This window comes from Vipera berus (genome assembly GCF_964194415.1).
Source record: "Vipera berus genome assembly, chromosome: 14".
NCBI lineage: Eukaryota > Metazoa > Chordata > Lepidosauria > Squamata > Viperidae > Vipera > Vipera berus.
In genome coordinates, this window is record NC_138217.1 from 3,172,357 (window position 1) to 3,196,453 (window position 24,097).

The window sequence follows — 24,097 nt, forward strand, 5'->3', positions numbered from 1 at the left end:
AGCTTTTTTGGGGGGTTTTTTTGCAGCACAAGTTGAAGCAAGGAGCAGTTTGCTTCTCAGCCGGCTTCGTGCAGGGCTGGAGAGTCTGCGGGCCGGATGGCAAGACGAAGCTCACCCTCTCCTGCCTGTCTGGCCCCTTCGGCCGGAGGCGGCGCCCGGCAAGCTCACCCGGGGCTTCAAACCCCAGGAAAGGCCACGCAGCCCGGGCTCTTCGGGCGGCGCCGTGCAGGGTTCTTGTGCCCCCCTCGGTTTGTCTTCAAGGACGCCGGGCCCTCTTGCGCCTGGAAGCGGCTGGTGGCTGCAGCAGCAGCGAGGCCCGGCGAGGTTTTTAGCTTCGCGCCCGCTCCTCCTCGGAGCTCGCAATGTCTGCCCGGGAGACCGCGAAAAAGCATCCCTTCGATCCGGGATGACGGGGCTCCGCCAGGCCGCTGCTTGCCCGCTTTGCGGCCAGCCAGAAGGATCCCTCAGCTCGGGGCCTACGCGACGCAGCAGAAGGCCCGCCAGATGGGTCGCCAGGCAACGCGCGCGGGAGTTCGATAGATAGATGGCGGCTCTCCTCCCTCCTCCAATGGCCACGCGCGCTTTCCGGATGCGCCCGCCCCTTCCGCTAGCCGGCCGCCTCCGTCCCCTGCGCGGCGACGCCGTTGCCATGGCAGCAGGGCCGACCGAGCCCAGCCGCGCCGATGCCCAGGCCGCCGCTCTCGCCGGTGCCCGAGCAGGAGGCCGACGCGGCGGGGGAGCGGCTCTCCGGCAGCGCGTCCCCCGCGTCCTTCGCTCCCAGCGCCTCCGGCTCGCGGGACTCAAAGGCAAGGAGGAAAGCGCCGCCTCCCGCGGGCCCTGCCGGACCCCAGCTCCCATTGCTCCCGAGGCTGGGCGTCATGGGAATTGGAGTCCAGCGGGGACAAACTGACGGGACGTCCCGAGTCAGGCAGGCCAAAAAAGGGAAGGAAGGACCTGGGCGGGATGGTAGATCTCGGCAGCGCGCCGGCTGCGGATGAGGGCGATTGTAGTCCAGTACGGCTGGAAGCCTGTGAGGAGAGATTGCCGCTTTGGAGTTTTATTTTTATTTATACAAGTAGTCCTCAACTTACGACCAAAATTGAGCCCAAAATTGATGTTAAGTTAGTTTTGCCCCGTTTTACGACCTTTCCAATTTGTCAAGTGAAGCACTGCAGTTACTAAATTAATAACAGGGTTGTTAAGTGAATCTGGCTTCCCCATTGACTTTGCTTATCAGACGGTCGCAAAAGGGGAATCATGTGACACCCCCCGGGACGCTGCGACCGTCGTAAGTATGAACCAGCTGTCAGGCCTCCGAATGTAAATCACGGGAGGAAGGACCCTGAAACCGTCATAAGTGTGAAAAAATGGTCATAACTCACTTTTTTTCAGTGTCGTTGCAACTTTGAATGATGACTAAATGAATTGTCGGAAGTTGAGGACTGCCTGTATTGTCATTCATATTTGAGGTTGGGATGACATCGCATCAATGGGAAATACACCCCAAAGGGCTGCTATTATGCGGGGGGTGGGAAAGGGTGGTGGTGGCTGGTGCCCCCCGGGTGGAAGGTGAGCGCAGGGTTTCCAGTCTAATTCGTCCAAATCCATACATAGCAAAATAAATGTTTTGCAATAACGGTGGTTTAGCCTCCACTTTTAATGACGGTTTCTCTTGATTAAACAAGAATGAGGTTACCGATAGAGGAAAATATTTAATAATAATAATAAAGTTGGAAAGGACCTTGGAGGTCATCTAGTTGAACCCCCTGCTCTGGCAGGAAACCCTATAGGCCTAGGCCGCTTTATGACTCGTGGACTTCAACTCCCAGAATTCCTGAGCCAGCCATGCTGAGGGGAAAGGGACAGGTTTCCAAGCTGAGCCATGCTGGCTCTGGAATTCTGGGAGTTGAAGTCCACCAGTCATAAAAGAGTCAAGGTTTTTTTTTTAATCCCATTTATATCCCGCCCTTCTCCGAAGACTCAGGGCGGCTTACAATGTAAGAAGCACAAATCAATGTGCTTAGCAATAGCCTTCATTCTATGCCTGCTTATTAGGGCTTTTGCCCCCCCCCCAAGTGGCATTATTACAAAGTCAGCTTATTGCCCCCAAGAATCTGGGTCCTCATTTTACCTACCTCGGAAGGATGGAAGGCTGAGTCAACCTTGAGCCTGGTGGGACTCGAACCTGCACTAATTTCAGGCAGCTGGTGTTACTTAAGGAGGCATTAGCCCACTGCTCCACCAAGGTTGCCTACCCCTGCCCTATACCATTTCAGACAAATGGCTGTCCAGTCTCTTCTTAAAAACTTCCAGTGTTGGAGCATTCACAGCTTCTGGAGGCAGGTAGTTCCACTGATTTGTAGCTCAGGGTTGAGAGGAGGGCTCCTTGGGGCTCAAAATAAGGCTAAGAATAAGCTCTCGGCCATTGGAACCTGGCTTGTTCTTGGCTCTGAAAAGCAGGGCGACGCGCATGGAATTTCATTGATAGTCGAATGAAATGGAATGAAAAACCCTGGGGTCGATCAGGATTATGGTGATCAAGAATTCCTGCGTTGAAATGGCTGAATTAAAAAGAATAAATGATTTGTCATAATAGGTAACTGTCCATAGCTCAGGAGATGCATGGCAGGCTTAGAATAGAGGCAACTGGGTTTGCTAAATAGGTTTCTTTCCAAATATGCTTTTAAAATGTACTGGGCAAGCCATGATATTGTAGCAACTTCTGCTTTTTATCTATTTTCATGCAAATGGCTGTTTTCTTGCTTATGTAACCGTATAAACCACATAAAGTCTAAAACCATGTTGAATAGATCATTTGGGATTCTTCCAGCTTTATAGGAGGACCCACTTTTATCCAGATCTAAAGAAACATAACTCAGGGAGAATGAAACTTTGCCTCTTTGTTCATGCTGGGCCAGACCTACGGTACATTCCCTGCTTGACATTGGTGCAAATTTCTTAGCTTAGTGTCTATTTTGGTGTTTTGTTTTTGTAGGGAGATGAAAGCATGCTTCAGAAAGTTATGTTGCAAACTGTAATTTCTGGACTGTTTACCACTTCCTGATATAAAGGTAGTTAAAGTGACATAATTATAAAATGAGTTTCTCCTTAATCATAACATCAATCGAGACGGGGTAAACCCTTGAATATTTCCAATGTATTCGGTATATCTATTAGAATATTGGAGAGTCTATTATTTATTTTTACATCCTGTATTTTTCCCAGCCTGCTTGATAGAAATCCATGTCTCATTCAGGTTTCTAAGGGTGCTGATTTTTCTGATTGATTGCTGTTCTTAGTTTGAAAAAAAAAATCTTGTTTGTTAGCTGGGCCTCTGTATCGTTACTTCTTTTGCATAGAGTTAGGTATGTTCCTATGTTTCTGTATCTTGACACGGTTTTATATCAGACTTTTTCAAGGTCCCCTGATATATCAGAACCCGTCTGCCGGGAGAAAAGCGCATCCTTCTTGGAGAAAGCATTAAGCTATTCTGAAGAAGAAGCTGAGGAAGAAGAAGCAGAAGAAGATCAAGAGGAAGAGTGGGACACAGACCTTGAAATAGAAAGTATGGATTGCTTACAATGGCCAAAGTTGAGAAACATTGAACTAGACGCAGGGAGACCCAAGAGTCTTCAGTTCCTCTTTAACTGGGTGACTTTGGGCCTGTCAGTCTCTCTCAGACCAAGTTATATCACAAGATTGTTATGGGGAAAATACAGTGAGCACTATGGAAGCCACTTTGAGCTCTTGATCTAAAAGCAGGATATAAATGTGTGAAACAGATAAGCAAACAAAGAACTTTCAAGGATAAGTTGGCAACTAAGCAAGCATCAGTTATTCCCTCCCCACCACCCTGATATACATCTTAGGCAACCTCATGAGAATTTGGCCATTCTTTAATTAACATTGGTAACGGTTCATTCCTGTATTTTTAATTCTGAACATCTGATGCCTGGGTGCAGAATATTAGGACCTGCATACTTTGAGTTGCCAACCTCCAATCTGAGCCATGAATATTCTGCCTCTGACAGGAAAGCTTGACATTGCTCCTTGTTAGCCTGGCTTCCACAAATGTGTCTATTTCTTTTTAAGCCAAGTAATGGTTGGTAGCCATTTTTAAGGTATTGTGACTTTGGTGCAGCTCTTGTTAGTTTCAAAACAGCACACCAAACTCTCTTGTGAATTACTTGGAGAAAGCCACTATCCCCTCTGTACTTTTTTTTTTTTTGCATACAAGACTTACGAACGAGTATCTGGTTCATGGGGATGGCGGTGGGCCTTGGCTGGTGCTGCAGTTTTTAAGGCCATCTTGCTGTTGCACTGCCAGAAACTACAGATGCTTGAAGGGTCTGGTGGCTTTACAGAAAGCCGAGGATGGCCATTGCTTTAATTTTTCCTTTGTCTTGGCCTAGTCTCTGCAATATGCTACGATCCTGCCGGGAAAACCAGATACCTTGCGATCTGCCAGGCGTATGATGTGGTTCCCATCTCTTATTTTTTACGGCACATGAAAGATTCTGAACTGACTCTGATGCATCGTGGCCTTAGCCCTAAGGTAATTGCTGCCAGGTGTCATTTTCTTTTGGTCCTGCCACGTCGGGGCTTGCTTTGCACTCTGCAAGTACGAATCCCCTCACTGCCTTTGAATATTCTCTCACCCCTCTTCTCCCTCTCCCTTTTTCCATCTGCATTGCACATGGGAATATTATATTTCTTTACAGAGTTATTTGTGGGAATACTCAGGGAGCGTTATGGTACCAACATTACACCGTTGCAGAAATACGTAGGTGCAATTAGACCGGTGCCTGATGTATTCCGTTAAATTTTACCTTCAAAATTAAAAGCGTTCAAGGTGTCTCACGGAAAAAAAAACAATTTAAACACATCTAAAGACAATACAATCATTAGGAGCAAAGCATAAGCAACCAATTCGGCCGGCGTCAAATAGAGAAACAAAATAGACCAGGTGAAATGACTCGAGTGGTAAAGAGATCCTTGCCTGGCATTAATCAGATGGCAGAGCAGGCTCAGGGGCCAGCCTTCTCTCGGAACACAGAGCTGCTCCCCACTAAGCCTTTTATGAGGGGCTGTTGTGATTCAGGGTCAGCCTGTGGGTTCGGCAGTTGGGTCGGATGATTCAGAGGAGGAGGAGGGGGGTGTTGGAGAGCCTGCAGAGAACAGCCCGGAGGCTTCACAGAGCCCTCAGCCAGGCCCCTCCCATCTGGTCACTACGCAGACCCAGCTGTGTGAGCCTGACAGCGTGGATGAAGATGACCCACAGCTGGCCCTGTTCAAGGACGCCCGACACAGGAGGCAGTCAATCAGGAGTAAACAGAGGAAGGCAATGGGGCACCTCGGAAGGAGGCAGAGAGAAGCCACTCCTTGAACTGTTTAAAAGGGGAATGTGTGGGAGGGCTGGTTTGCTGAAGGCAACCGTTTGAATAGCTCCTGTTTCATGGTTCGTGTTTTTGTTTGGCTCTGTTTGCTCTGTTTTATGTCAATAAATTTGGCAGGCTTAGTTCCAGCCTCTTGCCTTTTTGTAAAGGGGTTGTCCCTGCCTTTTCTGCAGGGCCGGTAGTAGGCTGGTACAGAACAGGGGGCCCTTATGAAGCACTTAGAGGAAGAGAGGGCCCCAGTCCTTCATTCCGTCACTTCCGCTTCAGTTTGCAACCATTTGTCTCCAGAGATGATGCTTCTGTGCTTTAAGCAAGATCTACGGTTCCTGGCAAAACTGCCTCCAGGGCCTTGGCTATCCCAGCCAAATGGGACTTACGGATTCACAGGCAGCAGGTGCTGCTAGCATATGGTGCAGCCACCCCCCCTCCTCCCTCAGGCCTCTGTTTGATCTATATGGGAAACAGGAGGCCAGATTTGCTTGTGTGCCAGTAGAGCTTTGCTGCCCACACTTCCAGGCCACAGATGAGGTGACCTCGTTTTTTCCGTTTTATGGCTGCATCGCTGCTGAAATAATCCACCATAATCCGTGTCCCTGGGAGGTGAGCTGAAGCATGTGATGGGTGAGGCTAAAGGCAAAGCTGCATGGGGCTGTCTTGGTCCAGCGCCTCTCCTGACCTTTCATTTCCTTCCCTCTTCCTTGTCACAGCTTCTGCAGAAAAGAGGTGATGCTTTTCTGGGGGGTCTAAAAAGGCCACTGGCTAATAATGTCTTTTCAGCTTTGGCAGAGCCTCTTGCAAAATTTAAAAAAGGCCACGCCAGCTCCTAAGCAGCAGCGTCTCTCCCCCAGGACCCCAAACCTTGACCCCTGCCGGAGGACTGGGCTAGCTCTCAGCACGCTGCCCTCCTAGGTCATCCCTCCTCTGCCTCTTCTTTTAGGCCGCCAAAGCTCTCGCTCTTTCCCTGACCAGCAACACCTCCATTGTGAAGCTGAACCTGAGTGACAACGGGCTGGATGGAGATGGAGCAGTGGCGATGGCAGAGATGCTAAAGGAAAACTGCTACATTTCAGGTGCCTGGGAGATTCTGAGAATTGCTTCAGGAGGCAAAAACGGAGAGTCCATGTAATCCACCTGCCTTGAGATATTTGGGGTTGCTGTTAAGCCATTGTTAGATCCCCTGTAAATAACTTCCAGTTTCTAAAAGCAAAGATTTGCTTTTTCATATAATATAGCAGTGAAGCCTGAAGTGTGTTGTAACCAGTGTTAAGAATGTAATCCTCTTTTATGTGGGGCAACCCAAGCATAAGGATTTCTAATGAGATTGTGGTTTGTAGATTTCTTTATTTGCTTTACAACATTTATGTGCTGCCCCCAAATAAAGACTCCATATTTTGATGGGTTGAGATGAGGAGTGTCTTTCTCCACGAAACCAGTTGTGGCCTTTGACCAGCTTTCATTCCTGGCCAAAGGAGGGATTGAGGAACAAACACTAATGGTTCCGGGGGATTCTGTCTGTCTAAAGATCAGCCTTCTTCTCTTTCAGAACTTGATTTATCAGAGAATAAAGTCGGAGTGAAAGGGACAGAAGCTCTGTCTACAGTGCTTCAGGAAAATCCAATTCTTGTGTCCTTGAAGCTTTCAGGAAATGAATTAAATGACAAGGCAGCCAAATACCTGGCAGATGCTTTAGTGACCAATCAGAAAGTGGAGCACCTTGATCTGAGTCATAACAGGCTTGGAGAGCCAGCAGGTAAATGTCATAGAAATATTGTATTTGGCTGTAATGTGGGAAGGTCTGTAGCACATATGAGAAAGACACACACACACATGCAGTTTGTCTGTTCATAGCCCTTTGGTTTTCTAAAGCACCATATACCTTTATGCAGAATATGAATTGTTAAATCAAGAACCAGCTGTGGTTTTCGTAAGCTGAGAACTAACCATTAGGATTTACTGTTGTTGGGGGGAAAGAATTGTTGGACTGTGACTCCTGCCCTCCCTCCCTCCCTCTTTCTTGCCTTGTCACCTGCTGTGGCTTGGAATCTCCTTCTATGCCTGACCCCATGAGAGGTTTTGACTTCCCACCAGTCCTATCTCTTTCTTCTCCTTATGTTTTGAAGACTTTGTGATTTGATGGAGAACAGGCGGGGACAAAAGGAAGAGAGAGTATGCAGAAAATAGGGAAGCACTACCAAAGTTGAGGAAGCGAAAAAGAAAATTAAGGTAGGGATTAGAAAGTTGGGCTCACTTAAGTTTCTGCCTGCCCTTTAAGAGTTTTACCCATTGGTTTACCATAAAATTGCTTCCTGAAATAGAATGATTGATCTGTAATCCTAAAATTGTGTAGGAGTAATTAAATGCCGTATAAAAAGGTTATCAAAATAATTTATTTAACATATGGAATATCATATAGGGACGCGGTGGCTCAGTGGGTTAGGACGCTGAGCTTGTCGATCAGAAGGTCGGCAGTTTGGCGGGTCGAATCCCAAGTGCCGCGTAACAGAGTGAGCGCCTGTTACTCGTCCCAGCTTCTGCCAACCTAGCAGTTCGAAAGCACGTAAAAATGCAAGTAGAAAAATAGGGACCACTGCGGTGGGAAGGTAACAATGTTCCGTGCGCCTCTGGCGTCTAGTCATGCCGGCCACATGACCACGGAGACGTCCTCGGACAAGTGCTGGCTCTTCGGCTTTGAAACGGAGATGAGCACCGGCCCCTAGAGTCGGAAACGACTAGCACGCATGTGCGGGGGAACCTTTACCTTTACCTTTATATCATATATGGACTAGCAATATAAATTAACAAGTCAAAATAATATGAATAATAGAGAAAGAGAAACAAAGCCAGAACTGCGAAGATAAAAAAGTACGCACGTATTGCTGAAAAGCATTACAATTGTCTCCTGATAAATTTTTCTGAGGGGAGCAGGCCAGAAAAAGGATAAAAAGTCAAGTCAGATCTTTGAGTAGGCTTCGGTTACCTACAGAGACATTGTTTTCTTGGGAGAAAAAAAATACAAAGAGGGATTGCGAATATTTTCTTGTAGGGTATATTGTCAAGTTATCAGTCCGAGGTTTCCAGAGAAAATCTGGAAATTTATTTCTAGCACTGGCCAGAATTACCCTGAGCTTTATGTGACAGCGAGGTCAGCCAGAAGCCGCAAACTGCTGGGTCAAAGTAAAGATGCCACAAAGGTTACGTCTCCTCCAAATTGGTTGCAAAACCCACTGAAAACTTGTGTCTTAGATCTTCAGTCCAATTTGGGGAAAACCTGAAGTGCCTGAGGAGAACTGGGCTTCCACGACACAGTTGAAGAAGCTCTGCTCTAAACTTTGTGGTGGGAACAGCTCGGCTGACCCGAGGGAGGAGAATAAAACCCCTCCATGTCAAGATGTCAATCCCCTGAAAGTGTCCGCTGAATTCCCGGTCTCCTCAAATGGGCGGCATGCATTTGTGAATGGCGCCAAGCCTGTGAATGAACGGCTAGAGAGTAATCTGTTTCTGCAACTCTCTGCTGATTCTCATAAGCAGGTGCTCCTCAGAGTTCCTGGCTCTATGGGAACCTCCTCTTCCTACTGCTTGCGGATCCTACTCTCCTTCCCTTCTTCCTCTGTGAGCTGAAATCTCTGCTGAGGCTAGAAGAATTGCTTGGCGAAACTTCAGCAGAATAATCCACATTAGGTTGGATAGCAATAGCGCTAAGACTTGTATACTGTTTCACAGTGCTTTACAGCCCTCTCTAAGAGGTTTACAGAGTCAGCCTATTGCCTCCAAAAATTTGGGTCCTCATTTTATTGGCCTCAGAAGGATGGAAGGCTGAGTCAAGCTTGAGCTGGTGAGAATCGAACTGCAGGCAGAATTAGCCTGCAATACTGCATTCTAACCACTGCACACTATAGAAGGAAGGAAAGAAGGAAGGGAGGGAGGGGGAGGGAGGGAGGGAGGGGGAGGGAGGGAGGGAGGGAAAGGAAAGAAGGAAAGAGCAATAGCTGTAGCACTTAGACTTATATACCACTTAATACTGCTTTACAGCCCTCTTTAGCTGTTTAGAGAGTCAGCATTTTGCCCCCAACAATCTGTCTCCTCATTCTGCTGACCTCAGAAAGATGGAAGGCTTTCAACCTTGAGCCGGTCACGATCGAACTGCTGGCAGTCGGCAGCGTTCGCCTGCCATACTCATTCTGACCACTGCACCACCACGGCTTCTGTAGGGGAAGAGGCTGCTACTGTAAAGGTGGGGTGGGACCCAAGGGGGTGTCATTCTTTCCCAAAGCCTCCCTCGGTTTGACATTTCAAGCCTCTTTCCCATTTCCTGTCTCTCTTATCTACATTAAACCAGGAGAAGCTCTCGGGGTGGCCATGGCGGAAAATGAGGGGCTGAAGCAACTCAACCTCAGCTGGAACAACTTTCGGGGCCAAGGAGCAGTGGCCGTCGCCAAAGGCTTGGGGGTAGGAGAGGGGACTTTGTTCGAGAGGTTTCCTCATGGATATTATAAAGCATAAGATCTTGTTTCACCCGACTTCCGCTGGCGGCGCGGCGCTGAAGACAGCCTCCCCTGGCTGCCCGCGGCTCAGCTGTTTGTTTTTTTGCCTGAAACAGCGCCGATCAGCTGTTCGGGCGAAATTGAAGCCCCCTCCTCGGGAGAAGAGGAGGGGGTGAGGCCCCAGGTAGGGGTAGAGTTCTCCGAGGCCGCCTGAGCTTTGAGCTTGGGCGGCTGAAGGATCGAACTCCCCCGAAGCCTGGGTTGCTCCCAGCTGGCCGTCGTCTCTGCTCCGAACTTCCTGGAGCAGAGCCAGGCGTCTGCGAACCAGCCCTGCCTGATGAAAGGACTATGATTTAAAGGAGCAGGCAGAGCGGTACAAGAGGAAAAGGTGAAGAGGACTATTTTATTGTACTCTCTAACTTGTTGGACTTTTTAAACTTTAATTGAAAGTGCGTCATAATTGAGGATTAAAAGATGGCGGCTAAACCTCCCTCTAAAACTCTTCGGAGTGGAGGATCCTCGCCGGTGCAACAATCATCACTACAGGCATTGCACCCTCCTGAAGTGCTGACATCGAAGGATTTGCGAGATGCCTTGGATAAACATGCCCAGGTACTTTTGGAATCAATTAATCAATCAATTGCTGATAAATTTGCACAGATGGAGGAGAAATTGGAGAAATTTGAGGAAAGAATGGAAGAGAGGATGGAACAGAAGTACAGCGTGATGAAGGTAGACATTTTGATTTCAGTGCATAAAGTGGCGGAATGTGTGGAAGATTTAGATGAAAAAGTGGATGATTTGGCTCAAAGGAATGCTATACTAGAAGTAAAAGCACGGGAGAATGAAATTGAAAGAGGCAAGTTGGAAAGGGAGTTAAGCCATGCCCAACATTACCAGATGCAGTTTGCTGTCAGAATTAGAGGCTTAAAAGAGAATGTTAAAGAAGATTTAAAGCAGCTGATCTCTGAGGCTCTCGAAGGGGTATTGAACCAGCCAGCATCTGAAATAAGAGCAGCTATGGATAAAGTGTTTCGGGTGAATTCATGGATTGCCAGACAGAGAAAGTTGCCTAGAGATGTGGTGGTTTATTTTGCAAAAAGAGAAATTAGAGATCAAGTTATACAAGCTGCCTATGATGTTAAGGTTGTGATTGCTGAACAAGAAGTCTTGGTTTTAAAAGAAATTCCTCCAAGGATTTTAAGGGGAAGAAAGGACTATACATTTCTTGTGCAAGAGCTCAAGCAAAGAGATATAAGGTTCAGATGGGAGATTCCAGAGGGGCTGATGGTGATGTATGAAGGTAAAAGGTATAGGCTGACTACTGTGAAACAAGCACGTGATTTCTACAATAATGTCTTAAAAGCAACCTCATTAACGCTCTTGGAAGCTGGAAAGGGATCTGGAGAAGAAGAACAACAAGAGGAGGAAACAGAGGAAAATGGTGCTGGAGGAGATCAAGCTACAATCTCTTTGGATGATCCTAGAGAGCAGAGAGTGACGCGTGCTGCTTTAAAACGAGCAAAGAAAATAAAAGAACAAGATCAGCAAAAGTCTTCAGATTCTTCACATCGCATTCATAGCCAAGCTGTGGGAGGAGCACGGCCTAAAGTAACCAGTCCTATCAAAGCTGTGGTCCAAGAGCTTTTCGAGGATATACATGGCAACTAAATTTTTAACCTGGAATGTTAATGGACTAAACTCACCGCAGAAGAGGAAGAAAGTTTTTCAATATTTAAAACAATTTAAGATAGATGTTATATGCCTGCAAGAAACGCATATTAGAGTTTTGGATCAAAAGTATTTATTGAACTCGAGGCTGGGTACGCAATTTGTTGCTTCTGCAGAGAATAAGAAAAATGGAGTGGTTGTTTATGTTAAAAGTGCCTTAACAGCGGACCTAATTGAAGCAGATAAGCATGGAAGATATGTTATGATCGAGCTGTTGTTTGAAGGTAAAAAGACGCTTTTAGTTGGATTATATGCTCCAAATCAACAACAAGCTGACTTTTTTAGTTTACTTCATACAAAGCTTACCCAGTTGGATTATAAATCCTTTATTTTTATGGGGGACTGGAATGGAGTTATGGATGTACAGTTGGATAAGGCTGGAGCCTTTAAACGCATTCCAAGTCACGCTAGACTGCCTAAATCTTTTTTTGAAATGAAGGATGACCTGGAATTGCGAGATATTTGGCGTGAGAGACATTTGCGGGAGAAGGATTATACATTTTATTCTGATAGACACCAATCTTTTTCGAGGATTGATTTTATTTTGTTGACTAATGATCTTCTTTTGAGAACTAAAAAGGTGAAAATCTGCGCAAGAATTATCTCTGATCACAGTCCAGTGTGGTTGGAGATTGATAAGGAAAGAGGAGATAGACGCTCATGGCGCGTAAATGAGAATTTGTTTAGAAATCAGAGAAATGTGGAAGAATGCAAACAGCGGATGAAGGATTTTTTTGAGATGAATATGAATAAGGGTACCTCTATGGATATGGTTTGGGATGCTAGCAAGGCCTATATGAGAGGGGTGTTGATATATATGAATAATAGACATAGACGTGCAGTGGAAACTAGAAGGAAAGAACTGGAGAATGAAATAAAGGAAAAAGAAAAGGCTTTGATTTTGAACCCAGAGGAGGTGAAGATCAAGGAGGCTATTAGACTGTTACGAGGACAATTTGATAAATTAATGGCTGATCAAGTGGCGACCAATCTGCGGTTTGCTAGGCATAATACTTTTTGCAATGCTAATAAGCCAGGCAGATGGTTGGCTTATAGACTGAGGAAAAAACAAAGGGCATCTAATATAGATAAGATTGAGCATAAAGGAAGGGTTGTGTATCAACAGAATCTTATTAAGGATGCCTTTGTGGATTTTTATTCGAAATTATATACTAAAGAGGACATTAATGCAAAAGATATTGATACGTATTTGGAGAAGGCTAGCATCCCGGTTCTTACGCAAGTACAAAAAGAGGGGATTAACCAACTGATTACAGAAGAAGAAATTTTTACAGCTATTAAGGAACTGAAGGTGGATAAAGCACCAGGCACTGATGGCTTGACTGCGGCCTATTATAAAAACTTACAATTAGAGATGATAAAACCGTTAAAGGAACTGTTCCAGACAATCCAGAGGGGGGGAAAGGTGCCCCCGTCTTGGAGAACAGCTTTTATCTCTTTGATTCCGAAGGAAGACCAGGATGCTACTTTAGTTAAAAATTACAGACCGATATCGCTTTTAAATACAGATTATAAGATATTTGCTAAGGTTTTGGCTAATAGACTGATGAGGGTTCTGCAACAGGTGATTCATGGGGACCAAACGGGGTTTATTAGTGGAAGACAAATGAAAACCAATGTGAGACATATAGTTGATGTGTTAGAGTTTTTGGAAAGGCACAACCAGATCTCTGCTGCGCTAATCTTTTTAGATGCTGAAAAGGCTTTTGATCAATTGAACTGGCAATTTTTGTTGAAAGTTTTAGACAAAATGGATTTTGGGGAAAAATTTTTACAACCGATTAGGGCATTATACCAAAAACAAACTGCCCGAATTATAGTTAACAATAGTTTGACAACAGTATGTAATATTGAGAAGGGCACAAGGCAAGGCTGTCCGCTATCGCCCTTGTTATTTATATTAACATTAGAGATACTATTGGTTAAGATTCGGAATTCGGAAAAAATTAAGGGGATACAAGTTGGAGATCAGGATTACAGATTGAGAGCATTTGCAGATGATCTGGTTGTTACAGTGACCCAGCCAGAGAACTCTGTTGTGGACCTGATGGAGATAATAACACAATATGGGAAGGTTTCTGGATTTAAAGTAAATATACAGAAAACTAAAATTTTGGCTAGAAATATGACAGTTTCGCAGAAGGCTCTCTTAGAAGGATTAACTGGATTTGAGATTGTTAAAAGGGTTAAATATTTGGGGGTGATTTTGTCGCCCTCTAATACAAAGCTATATAAAAATAATTATGAAAAGTTATGGGGGAAAATTCAAAAAGAACTGGAGAGTTGGGAAAAATTGCAATTGTCTTTGTTGGGACGGATCGCAGCAGTGAAAATGAATGTCCTGCCCAAATTTTTATTCTTATTTCAAATGATACCGATTCTTAAGAAAGACTCTAACTTGGAGGAATGGCAGCGTGGTATCAATAAATTTGTGTGGGCAGGGAAAAAGCCACGAGTTAAACTTAAGATTATGCAGGATACTCGTGAGAGAGGTGGCCTTAAAATGCCTAATTTTAAATTATATTATGAAGCTGCTGCACTAGTAGGAATAAGTGATTGGATTAATTTGACACAATCGAGGTTATTAAATCTTGAGGGCCATGATCTGTTGTTTGGCTGGCATGCATATTTGTTGTATGATAAGAAGGTAGATACTGTGTTTAGGATGCATATTTTAAGACAGGCATTGCTGAGAGTTTGGAAGAAGTATAGACATAAGTTAAGCAGCAAGATACCATTGTGGGCAATCCCAAAACACGCAATAGAAAATATACATGCTGGTTTCAAACATGATGAGACTACTTACAAGGAAATTTTAAGTTTGGAAAGGAATATTTGGTGCTTGAAATCATATAGTTTCTTGCGAGAAGAGAAGGTTGTTCAGACTTGGTTTCAATATATTCAGTTACAGGCCAGGTGGAAAGAAGACCAAAAAAATGGATTTGCAACGACTGATGAAAATTTGATAAAGCAAATTAGAAATCAAGGACCAGCACATATTAAACGGATATATCTTGCATTGATAGAGATCGATTCAGAAACAGAGCTTGTTAAGGATTGTATGATAAAATGGGCCCAAAACATTCAGGAAGTTATTACAATGGACACGTGGGAAAAGATCTGGGTGAGGAATGTAAAATTCACTCAAGCTCAAAGTTTAAGAGAGAACTTTTACAAAATGTTTTATAGATGGCATCTAGATCCTAAAAAGCTTGCAAGTATGTATCCGAATTATCAGCCTAAATGTTGGAGGTGTGGTGATGAAGAGGCAACATATTTTCATATATGGTGGACATGTAAAAAGGTCAAGGCTTTTTGGATAAAAGTCTGGTGGAATATGCAGAAGATTTTTAAACGGAGGATAAAGTTTTGTCCGCAATTTTTTTTGTTGGGAATAATTGTTGACGCTACAGTTGTGGACTCTAAGTTGATGCTGAATTTAGTTACGGCAGCAAGACTTTTGATAGGTCAATATTGGAAGAAAGAGGAACTGCCGACTATACAAGAGTGGATTTTAAAGGTTTCCGACTTGGCAGAGATGGCGAAGATTTCGGCCTATTTGAAAGATTACTCGCAAGAACATTATATTATGGAATGGAGAAAATGGATTGAGTTTATCCAGAATAAGTATAGGGTTAAGAAGTTTTATCTAGCATTTGAATAAGTCTTCTTTCGTTTTCTTTTTTCTTTTTTTATTTTGTCTTCTATATATATTTAATAATGCTAAGTTTTGTTTGATCCTATATAAGTTAGAGAGTGATGGATTTTAGAATTTATAGTTGTTAGTATATGGTTGTTTATGATTGCCTTTTTATATATATATACCTTGTATTTAGCTCTGGGAAGTCCGGGGGGGGGGAGGGGGGTTAGGGGGAGGTGGGGGGGGAGGAGGGAGGGGGGGAGGGGGGGGAAGGGGGGAGGTAGGGAGGGGAGGTAGGGAGGGGGAAGGGGGTTTTTTAAAGGAAAACTGTATTTTTAAAACTTTTCAATAAAAAAAAAAAAAAAAAAAAAAAAGATCTTGTTTCACCCCTCCATCCCCTAAAGTGCAAACAAGTTTGAAATAGTTTGGCCCTGCTTGTTCTAATGCAGACATGTCAAACTCGCGATGTCACGTGATGTCGCGCGACGTATCGGAACTTTTTCCCATTGCCGGCAATGGGATGGGCGCGGTTTCTCTGTGATGCTCCGGCCTGTGGGCCGGCAGTTTGACATCCCTGTTCTAGTGTATAGTGCACGGGTGGGCAACTATGGCACCTAAAGTTTTTTATTATTTTAAAGGTTTTTACTGCTTTTATTGTTTTAAAATGTTTTTAAGATTTTAATTGTAATATATGCTGCTGAATCGTGAGCCGCCCAGTGAGATGGGTGGCTCTAGAAATCAGACGAATAAATAAACTTACAACCTGTGGACTTCAGCTCCCAGAATGCCCCAGGCAGCTATGCTGCTAAAGTTGAGAAACAATGACCTCAACAGTGGAAGAGGTACCCTGTTTGGAAAGAACCTGGAAACAAATCTTGAGTGGATGAAGGCCCGGGAACTCTCCATCAGGGTGTGGCTTGTGATTGGAAGCTCTAGGCGGCAAGGGTAAAGCTCTTGTGTCAGGACCCACTTCCACTAACCACCCAAGAAAGCAGAACTCTTGAAACAGGCATTGTCTCAAAAGGAACTTTTATTAGGGGCTAGTGCAGGGGTAGGCAACCTCGGCTCTTTTATGACTCATGGACTTCAACTCCCAGAATTCCTGAGACAGCATAGCTGACTCAGGAATTCCGGGAGTTGAAGTCCATGAGTCATAAAAGAGCCGAGGTTGCCTACTCCTGGGCTAGTGACAGTAGGGAGTGTAAGGCGAGATCCGAAGAAAAGCCTGCGTGAATGATATAATTAAAGCATGTGGACTCTCCACCTTGGACCTTCTCCATGCGCCGCTGAATCTGTCTTGTTCCACAGGCGAATATATTCCTTCGAGTCCTTGATCTGTCATACAATGGCTTTGGCAACAGTGGTGCAGCTGCTCTGGGGGCAGCCCTGAAAAGCAACAATGTACTGGAAGAACTCAACATCAGGTATGTGTATGTGTGTTTGCGTGTGCACATGCCCACACTTCCTGAGTGCTGAGAGCTGTTTCTTAATCATCACAAGCCAGCAAAGTGAATAGTTTCTAGGGTCCCCTCTTGCTATCAGAGCAGTTGAGGCTGAGGCCCTCAAGTGAGCTTCCGGAAAAGGTTGGATTTGAATCAGGAACCTCACCTGCTTAGGGGGAGAGGAGAACCTGGCGGTCTCTTCTCTCCCATCTTCCCGTCTGCTCAGGCTGCCCATCCAGAACAGAACAACAGAGTTGGAAGGAACCTCAGAGGACTTCTAGTCCAACCCCCTGCTCAAGCAGGACACCCTGTGCCATTCCAGACAAGTGGCTGTCCAGCCTCTTCTTAAAAGCCTCCAGTAATGAGCAGTCGCAATTTCTGAAGTTGTGGGTGCTCCAACACTGTCACCCGCAACTATTCTCCATGTAAAGACCCACTTCAATCTACATCTTAAGAAAACAGCGGTTTCTTCCAACCGGAATTTTTATTAAGAGAAATTGACTAAAGGCAGGCTAGACAGGATCTGGGGGATCCCCCCTCACCATTCAATGTTTTAAAGTGTTCCCAAGCAGCCCCCCCACCCCGCAGTTCTTCCGGGCGATTCAAACTGGCAGATTTCTAGGTGTTACTTCAGGAAAGATAACATCAGTCCGGCTCCCCCAAAGTGAATCAACAAACTGTTACTTTGTATTGTATACAGGAAGTGAAAGTAGTAAACCCCCCATGCATGCCCCCTCCCCTTTTTTAGTGTGACAGAATCCAGGAGACAGTAAGGATTGGTTTTTAAATCAGAGAAGATAGATAGAAATGAAATATAACTAGATTCTGACACTCCCTCTGGCTTAGTGTTTGGGGCACCCAGGAGAAAAAAATTGTTTTGATGCGCAACATACGAGTGTTGAGAATTAAGCAAGTTGATTGCTTTCCTTTTACGCTCAGCACAGGTTCTACATTTTTACGGGTTGAGCTGAACCGGAGGAGCTTGTGGCCTCTGGACAATCAGAGGGGGAGGAATTTGGGAGGAGCTGTGCCTGGGTCCCCCAGCACTGCAAGGGAGACCAAGCAGATCTCCTTGTTGCTTATGTGATGTGTGACGCTCGTCATTTCAAACTGTGCCTTAGCTTGAGATACCAACCCAGCCAGTTAGCCTCAGTGAAGCAAATTGGGGCTTACCGTGAGACTCAGTGTTCACCTTACAGAAGAAGAACTACAGACCTGGAGTTAGCGACAAAATGCTGTTTCTGAAGAAGCCATTTTCCTTTTCTGTTTTTATGAAATAAAATATTAAATAAACTTTTTTTATAAAAAAGCAAAGTGAGGTGTCTGAGGATAATCTCAGAAACTAGACTAACCAGAAAGTGAATTCTTGTGAACTGAGTGGCCTCTTCGAATTCTTTGGGAGCTTGACCAGCTCATCCGGCTTTCAGAAGAACTGGTGGGCTGCCATGCAAAAAATCCAGCAGTCTTTCTTCTCTTCCCCCCCCCCCCCCCAGAGAAGAGGGCCGGAAGGAAGGAGCAGGGGTTGCAGGGAAGCAGAATTCAGCCAAATTGTGGATAGCCAGATTGGGGCCTGGAGTGCCCTGCCCTCTTTGCTGGATGCTGCTGTTCCAGACTCTCAATTTAATGGTTCTTGGCCATCCTCTCAGAGATGAACTGCCTTATGTGTGGCAAAAACTGTTGGAGCCTCTTGAAAAAGCAAAGTTTCCCCCTTGTTCAACCGCTAGTAGTTCAGCTACTGAAAATGGAACACAGAAGATAGAAATCTACAGTTGGAAATGCTGGGAATTTAGTTGGATATATAATGTACAGACTAGGAGCCACTGATCATGCGATTATGGGAACAATTGGGCAAAATAAAAGAAGAATAGATAGAGCTGGAAGGGACCTTAGAGGTCTTCTAGTCCAGCCCCCTGCTCAAGCAGGAGAACCTATACCATCTTAGACAGGTGACTCTCTAGTCTCTTCTTATTCTCCTTCAGTGATGGAGCGCCCACAATTTCTGGAGGCAACTTCTGTTCCACTGGTTAATTGTCCTCATTGTCAGGAAGTTTCTCCTTAATTCCAGGTTGCTTCTCCCCTTGATCAGTTTCCAACCATTGTTTCTCGTCCTTCCCTCTGGTGCTTTGGTGAATAACGTGACCCCCTCTTCTTTGTGGCTGTGCTGGACCAATATGTAACCATTTAGCCAGAGCTTGAACTTAAGAACAAATACTACTATCATGTCTCCCGTTTCTTCTTTTCTTTAGACTAGCCCAACCCAAGGCCTGCAGCGGTTCTTCGTATGTTTTAGTCTCCAGGCCTTGGATCATCTTAGTTGCTCTTCTCTGAACTTTTTCCAAACACTCAGCCTCTTTTAAAATGTGGGCGGCCTCTGTAAAGTGTTTTCTTTGGAAGAGAATGTCTGCTGAAGTTAGTTCCTTTCCTGCTTCTCTAATTGGCGTCTTTAGACCTGACCAAGCTCTAAAACGTTTAAATGTATTAACTAAGAGGGAAGATTCGATCTCTTAACGTGGTTGCTAGATTCTGTGGTGTTTTGTTTTTTTTAACTTATTTCCAACAGCAAGCTAGTGTGGGTCAGTGCGTAGGCATGCAGGAGGAAAGTGGGAGACTTTTGAGTGCCTTTTCTCTTTATTCTCAGTAATAACCGCATTGCCTTGGAAGGAGCCCTCGCGCTTGCTTTGGGCCTGAAAGGAAACAAGAATCTGAGGAGACTCGAGGTGAGTAGCTTTGGGGAAGATGACCCCGAGATCCTGCCGGGTGGGTGATCCAGAGGGTGTCTGTTCTTTCCTGTGATCTGCAGATGTCCAGGAACCCCATCCAGAATGAAGGCTGCCTGGGGATCCTCAAAGCCATCCGAGCAAACCCTGGAGCTGCTATGGAGTTCCTGGATTTTTCAGTAGGTGGTTGGTCAAAGAGGGGAAGTCGGCGGTCTGAAATGAAGAGGCAGGATTGTCGAAACAGACTGTGTTGTGGCAACTGGCCAGAGTTCCCCAAGGAGGGTGAATTGTGGGCAGTGAAGCTGTGAGAGGCACGCCGAGTAAAGGGAAACCCAGACCAGAAACGCTGGGTGGATGCAATTCTGGGTTCTGCTGTGATCAGGTGAGCAGGCCTGTAGATAGGAGGAACTGGAGGATAAAGGGAATAATGAATTTGTGAAGTGACTGCAACTGCACAGATTAAGGGAAAGGAGAGGCAGCCACGGCTTGGAAGTAGCCTGCATTTCTCTCTTCCAGAATGCCTGTTCGCCTTCTCAATTTCCTTCTGGTCTCCCATCCGAATATCAACCAGACCTGCCCCTGCTTTGCTTCCAAGCCTAGAAAAGGGTGCAAAGTTAGGTTGAGGTTAGGTTAATGCATTAAGGAAGGTAAGGCCTATTTCCTCTAGAGGTGCTGCATTCCAGACTGGAAGACAGCTGGGGCTCTCTCTCTCTCTCTCTCTCTCTCTCTCTCTCTCTCTCTCTCTCTCTCTCTCTCTGTGTGTGTGTGTGTATGTGTGTGTGTGTGTGTGTGTGTGTGTGTGTAATAGGCAGGGAGGGCCATTTCCTCAAGCCCTGAAGATGAGGTTTCCAGCTCAACACAGCACAGCACCAGCTGGGCCTTGGTCCGGTCCACGGAGGAGGATTATTTTCTGTCTTTCTGGGGAAGAAGGCTCCTTGCCACTAACGTCCCCTGCTGCTGTGGTCCCTGTCTTTGGGTGAGCCTTCCTCATCAGGCTGCCTCTCTCTCCTGGCCAGCAGAAGCTTTGCCTTATGGCTGTTTGTTGGACTGCATGGGAGCCCAAGAGGGGAGACTTGTTTGAATCTGGCCTGAGACCGTGGCAGCCTCAGCTCCGATCTGCTCACTGCCTGCCATTCCTCTTTTCAGGCAATTGTGGTGAAGAAGGACTTTGTCCGAGCGTGCGAGGCTGTCCAAGAACTTTTCCCAAGCCTCCTGATTCAACACGATGGAACCACTCGCTTGTTCAGAAGATAATTTTCAAAGCTGCAGCAAGTAACTTCGCTTCTCTGGGGGACGTGCTTGTCTTTCCGTGGCTAGATGCCCCGAAGGCCTCCAGCCTTGGCGACTTTTAAGACTTGACTTCATCTGCTAGAATTCCACGCCGGCTGAGGGATTCTAGGAGTTGAAGTCCACATCTTAACATTGCCAAGTTTGGAGACCCCTGCCCTAATTGTGCTGTTCCTTCCTACACTGTCTCAGCTCAAGCCCAGCAGCACGTGTGTGTGTGTGTGTGTGTGTGTGTGTGTGCGCACGCGCGCGCACGCCAGCCAAGGGATCAGTGTGATGGAAAATGTGCCGTGTTATCAAGCCCCAAGCATCCCTGTTGAGGCTGCCTCTACTCAAATCCTAGGGAAGAAAAACCCTCCACTCCATAGATTTAGAAAAAACGGTATTTTTACTAGGAAAGAATTCACTGCACTCACTCCTTTCCTAGTCAAAGTACCTTTTCTCTAAATCTGTGGAGTGGAGGGTTTTTCTTTCCTAGGATCTGAGTAGAGGCAGCTTTGATAAGCCCAATGTCGTGCACAAAGCTAAAAGCTGGCCCCACAAGGCCCCACAAGGCCACTCTTGTCATTCTGCCCAAAGCAGGGAGACCTGCCGAGCGGACTTTGAAGTTTTTGTAGCCCCTGGAATCTTGCTGGCTTTCCATGATTCCCCGATTGTGAATACTTGCAGCATCCAGGTTCCCCGTCGTCCAGGGGAATCCCTTTGCAGGGAAAACAGTTCAGAAGCCTTACGAGATATTTAGCTGAGTTCTGTTCCTGCCTCTGAGGAACGTTGGGTGGCTCCAGACGCCCTCTGAAAGGAAGTTCAGCCACCCACGGTGCTGCCTCGGCTCAGCGGCACCGGGGGTGTCCAGCAAGACCACAGATGGTTTCTTCCACTAGATCCTTTCCTGGCCAGATGGAGGATTCCAACCCTGCCTGCCCCTAGATAGCAAGCCTGGTTCTGACATTCGGTAACACCTGTTCCCAAAGCCAAGAGTCTTTCTTAGAACCCAAGGCCTGGATGCAGCCCAGCCAAGCTCTAGATCAGGGGTAGGCAACCTCAGCTCTTTTATGACTCATGGACTTCAACTCCCGGAATTCCTGAGTCAGCTGACTCAGGAATTCTGGGAGTTGAAGTCCATGAGTCATAAAAGAACCAAGGTTGCCTACCCCTGATCTAGATCTAGTTGCTTCCCTAAGGCACCTTTGCATCAGGAATTGGAGAAATCTGACGCTGCCAAAAAAAGACAGTGGCATTGACTCCTGAGTGGACATGTGTGTGTTCTCACATTTGCAGGTTTCCTAAAGAGATTCTTGGTGGCCCTGGAAGACCAGCCTTTTCTGCTTTACGTCCCGGAAGGGAGCATCCTACGAAACGTCTGGCGATGCTTAATAATTGAGATCCAGGTCTTGTGATCCCTTCTCCACCGCCATGCTTCTCTTTGTGCTAGAACCGGCAAGTTGTGTTAAATGCCACTTTTTTATATGCTGAATTAATTGCTGCTGGGATCTCCTTCCAAGGATTTTGGTATCCTGCTCGTAGCAACTCTAGGGGACCCACTGACACAATTTGCAGCAAGAGCTCCTGGCAATTTTCCCTTTGAGGCAAACTCCCAGTGATCTGGTCAGACAGGTTGTCCCGTATGGAAGCAGATAAAAATCTGGGAAGGAACTTTCCATGCATTTATTCTCTCTCATTCTGCAGAGTTTGGGAACTGCTGTTCTATCCAAAAATCTGTCCTGGTACTTTTTAGCCAGATTATTTTGTGTGCCATCCTCAATATAAACCTTTCCTCTTGCACCATCTGCGCTGCTTCCCTGAAAACTTTTCCAGTTGCCAGGATTGTATAGCAGACTTCCTGGCAGGACATTGTCCCAGAGGATGTCTCCCCCTCCCTCCCTCCCTCCCCCCTTGCAGGCAACCCAGTCCTGTTGGTCAGAGGAGGTGAAGGTGAGTTTCTGCTTGGGGGAGGCCATACATAGACCCCCTCCCCATGTTAAGGGATCTTGACACAGCTGTAGTGAAGTTCAGGGACGGGATGGCTGTGGGGGTCCAGGGCCGCAGAGACGTAAGGCAGCCTTCCGTCTGCATGTGGTCAGCTCCAAGCCACATTGAAGGGTGGGGAGAGAGAGAAAGATGAAGTTGGGGAGTGATGAAGGGTAGCCCCCCCTTCCAAATTGTCTGAGTCAAGCAATGGATCACTTACATGTAGTTTGCTTAATAAGGTGCCATTTGTAGTAAATAATGTATCACACTCCAGCTCTCTTATTTTTTTTTTATTTTTCTAAACTTCAGTTTTGCCTATTTTGTCAGAGAAACATTGTGTTGTTCCTAAGTTCAGTGTATTCTTCCCAGGGTCACTTTGTGCGAGATGGGCGGCCACCTAAATTTACTAAATAAATCTAAATCTATCCACCCCTAAAACTTGTGTCTGTAACCTTTAATTGGGGGAAGGTACATCATAGGCCAAATCTTTTTCAACCAGTATACCTCAGGTGGGCTAACTCACAGAATGTCTCCAAAATCTGGGAAATACAGCTCTCGTAGAATTGAAATTTGGCAAATTTGATAAAATATTTTATGATTAAAAATTAGCATTTTATGATGTAATAAAGATGTCGCAAAATATTTCCTCTGGTCAGTGTTGGTGCTATACAATTCAATGGCTATTTCCAAGGCCGATGCATCTCTGAATATCACCCTGAATTTTTAAAGAATTTTTCAAGTATGTCAGACCCTCTGCCATTCTTGAAGATATTGAGGAATCTGGCAAGGAATTATTTCTAAAACCATGGCCCATCAGGGCAGGGGTTGTCTAGTAAATAAATAAAATTCACTGGGTGAATTAGCATAAGGATCTTTATATGTTTCAACAGAGGAAAGATTAATGTTCTTCTTTCTGTGCCATGAATCTACTCTGGAAGAGACATGCCTCATAAAGCAGATTTATTTGGCATTTTTTTTTAAATGGCAAGAAATCTAGTAATTCTTTCAAGGTCTGCTATTCCATAAGCTTTTGTTGATCACAGACTTTAAGGTGCCTACAATTATCTTTTTGATGCAGAAGTTAATATAGCTACTGGACATTGGTTCAAAACTAGCCTTAAATGCATCATGTAGTTAATTCCTAATTAGGAAGATTGGAATCAGAAAGTGAACTCAGTCTGGCATTGAGCGGCTGGAAGTTTGTACACCAATTTAAAAGAATTAGCAAGATCTTGGGGTTTTATTCCTCTTGAGAATGATGTAACCAGAGCTGTACACTATCTTGCTATTAATTACTTGACCAGGCCAATTAACCAGCTAGTCCCCTACAGTTTTTAAATATTTCTTGGGGTTGGAAGGCTGGAAGAATGCATGGGAGAAAGGCATTCGATGCTCAGTGTGCTGCAGTCCTTTG

General features: G+C 45.5%; 1 protein-coding gene across 1 annotated transcript; it reads left to right on the forward strand.

Annotated features, from left to right (window-relative positions):
- Nucleotides 1–963: 963 nt before the first annotated feature.
- Nucleotides 964–22,131, forward strand: LOC308674388 (uncharacterized protein; the record flags this gene model as incomplete). The annotated part of the gene is made up of 11 exons (XM_081338814.1): nucleotides 964–1,014; nucleotides 3,409–3,565; nucleotides 4,413–4,555; nucleotides 6,334–6,466; nucleotides 6,940–7,146; nucleotides 9,733–9,842; nucleotides 16,578–16,693; nucleotides 19,350–19,428; nucleotides 19,512–19,607; nucleotides 20,575–20,700; nucleotides 21,994–22,131. The coding sequence occupies 10 exons, from the start codon at nucleotides 964–966 to the stop codon at nucleotides 20,680–20,682; spliced, it is 1,200 nt and encodes a 399-aa protein (XP_081194940.1). The 3' UTR covers nucleotides 20,683–20,700; nucleotides 21,994–22,131.
- Nucleotides 22,132–24,097: the final 1,966 nt, after the last annotated feature.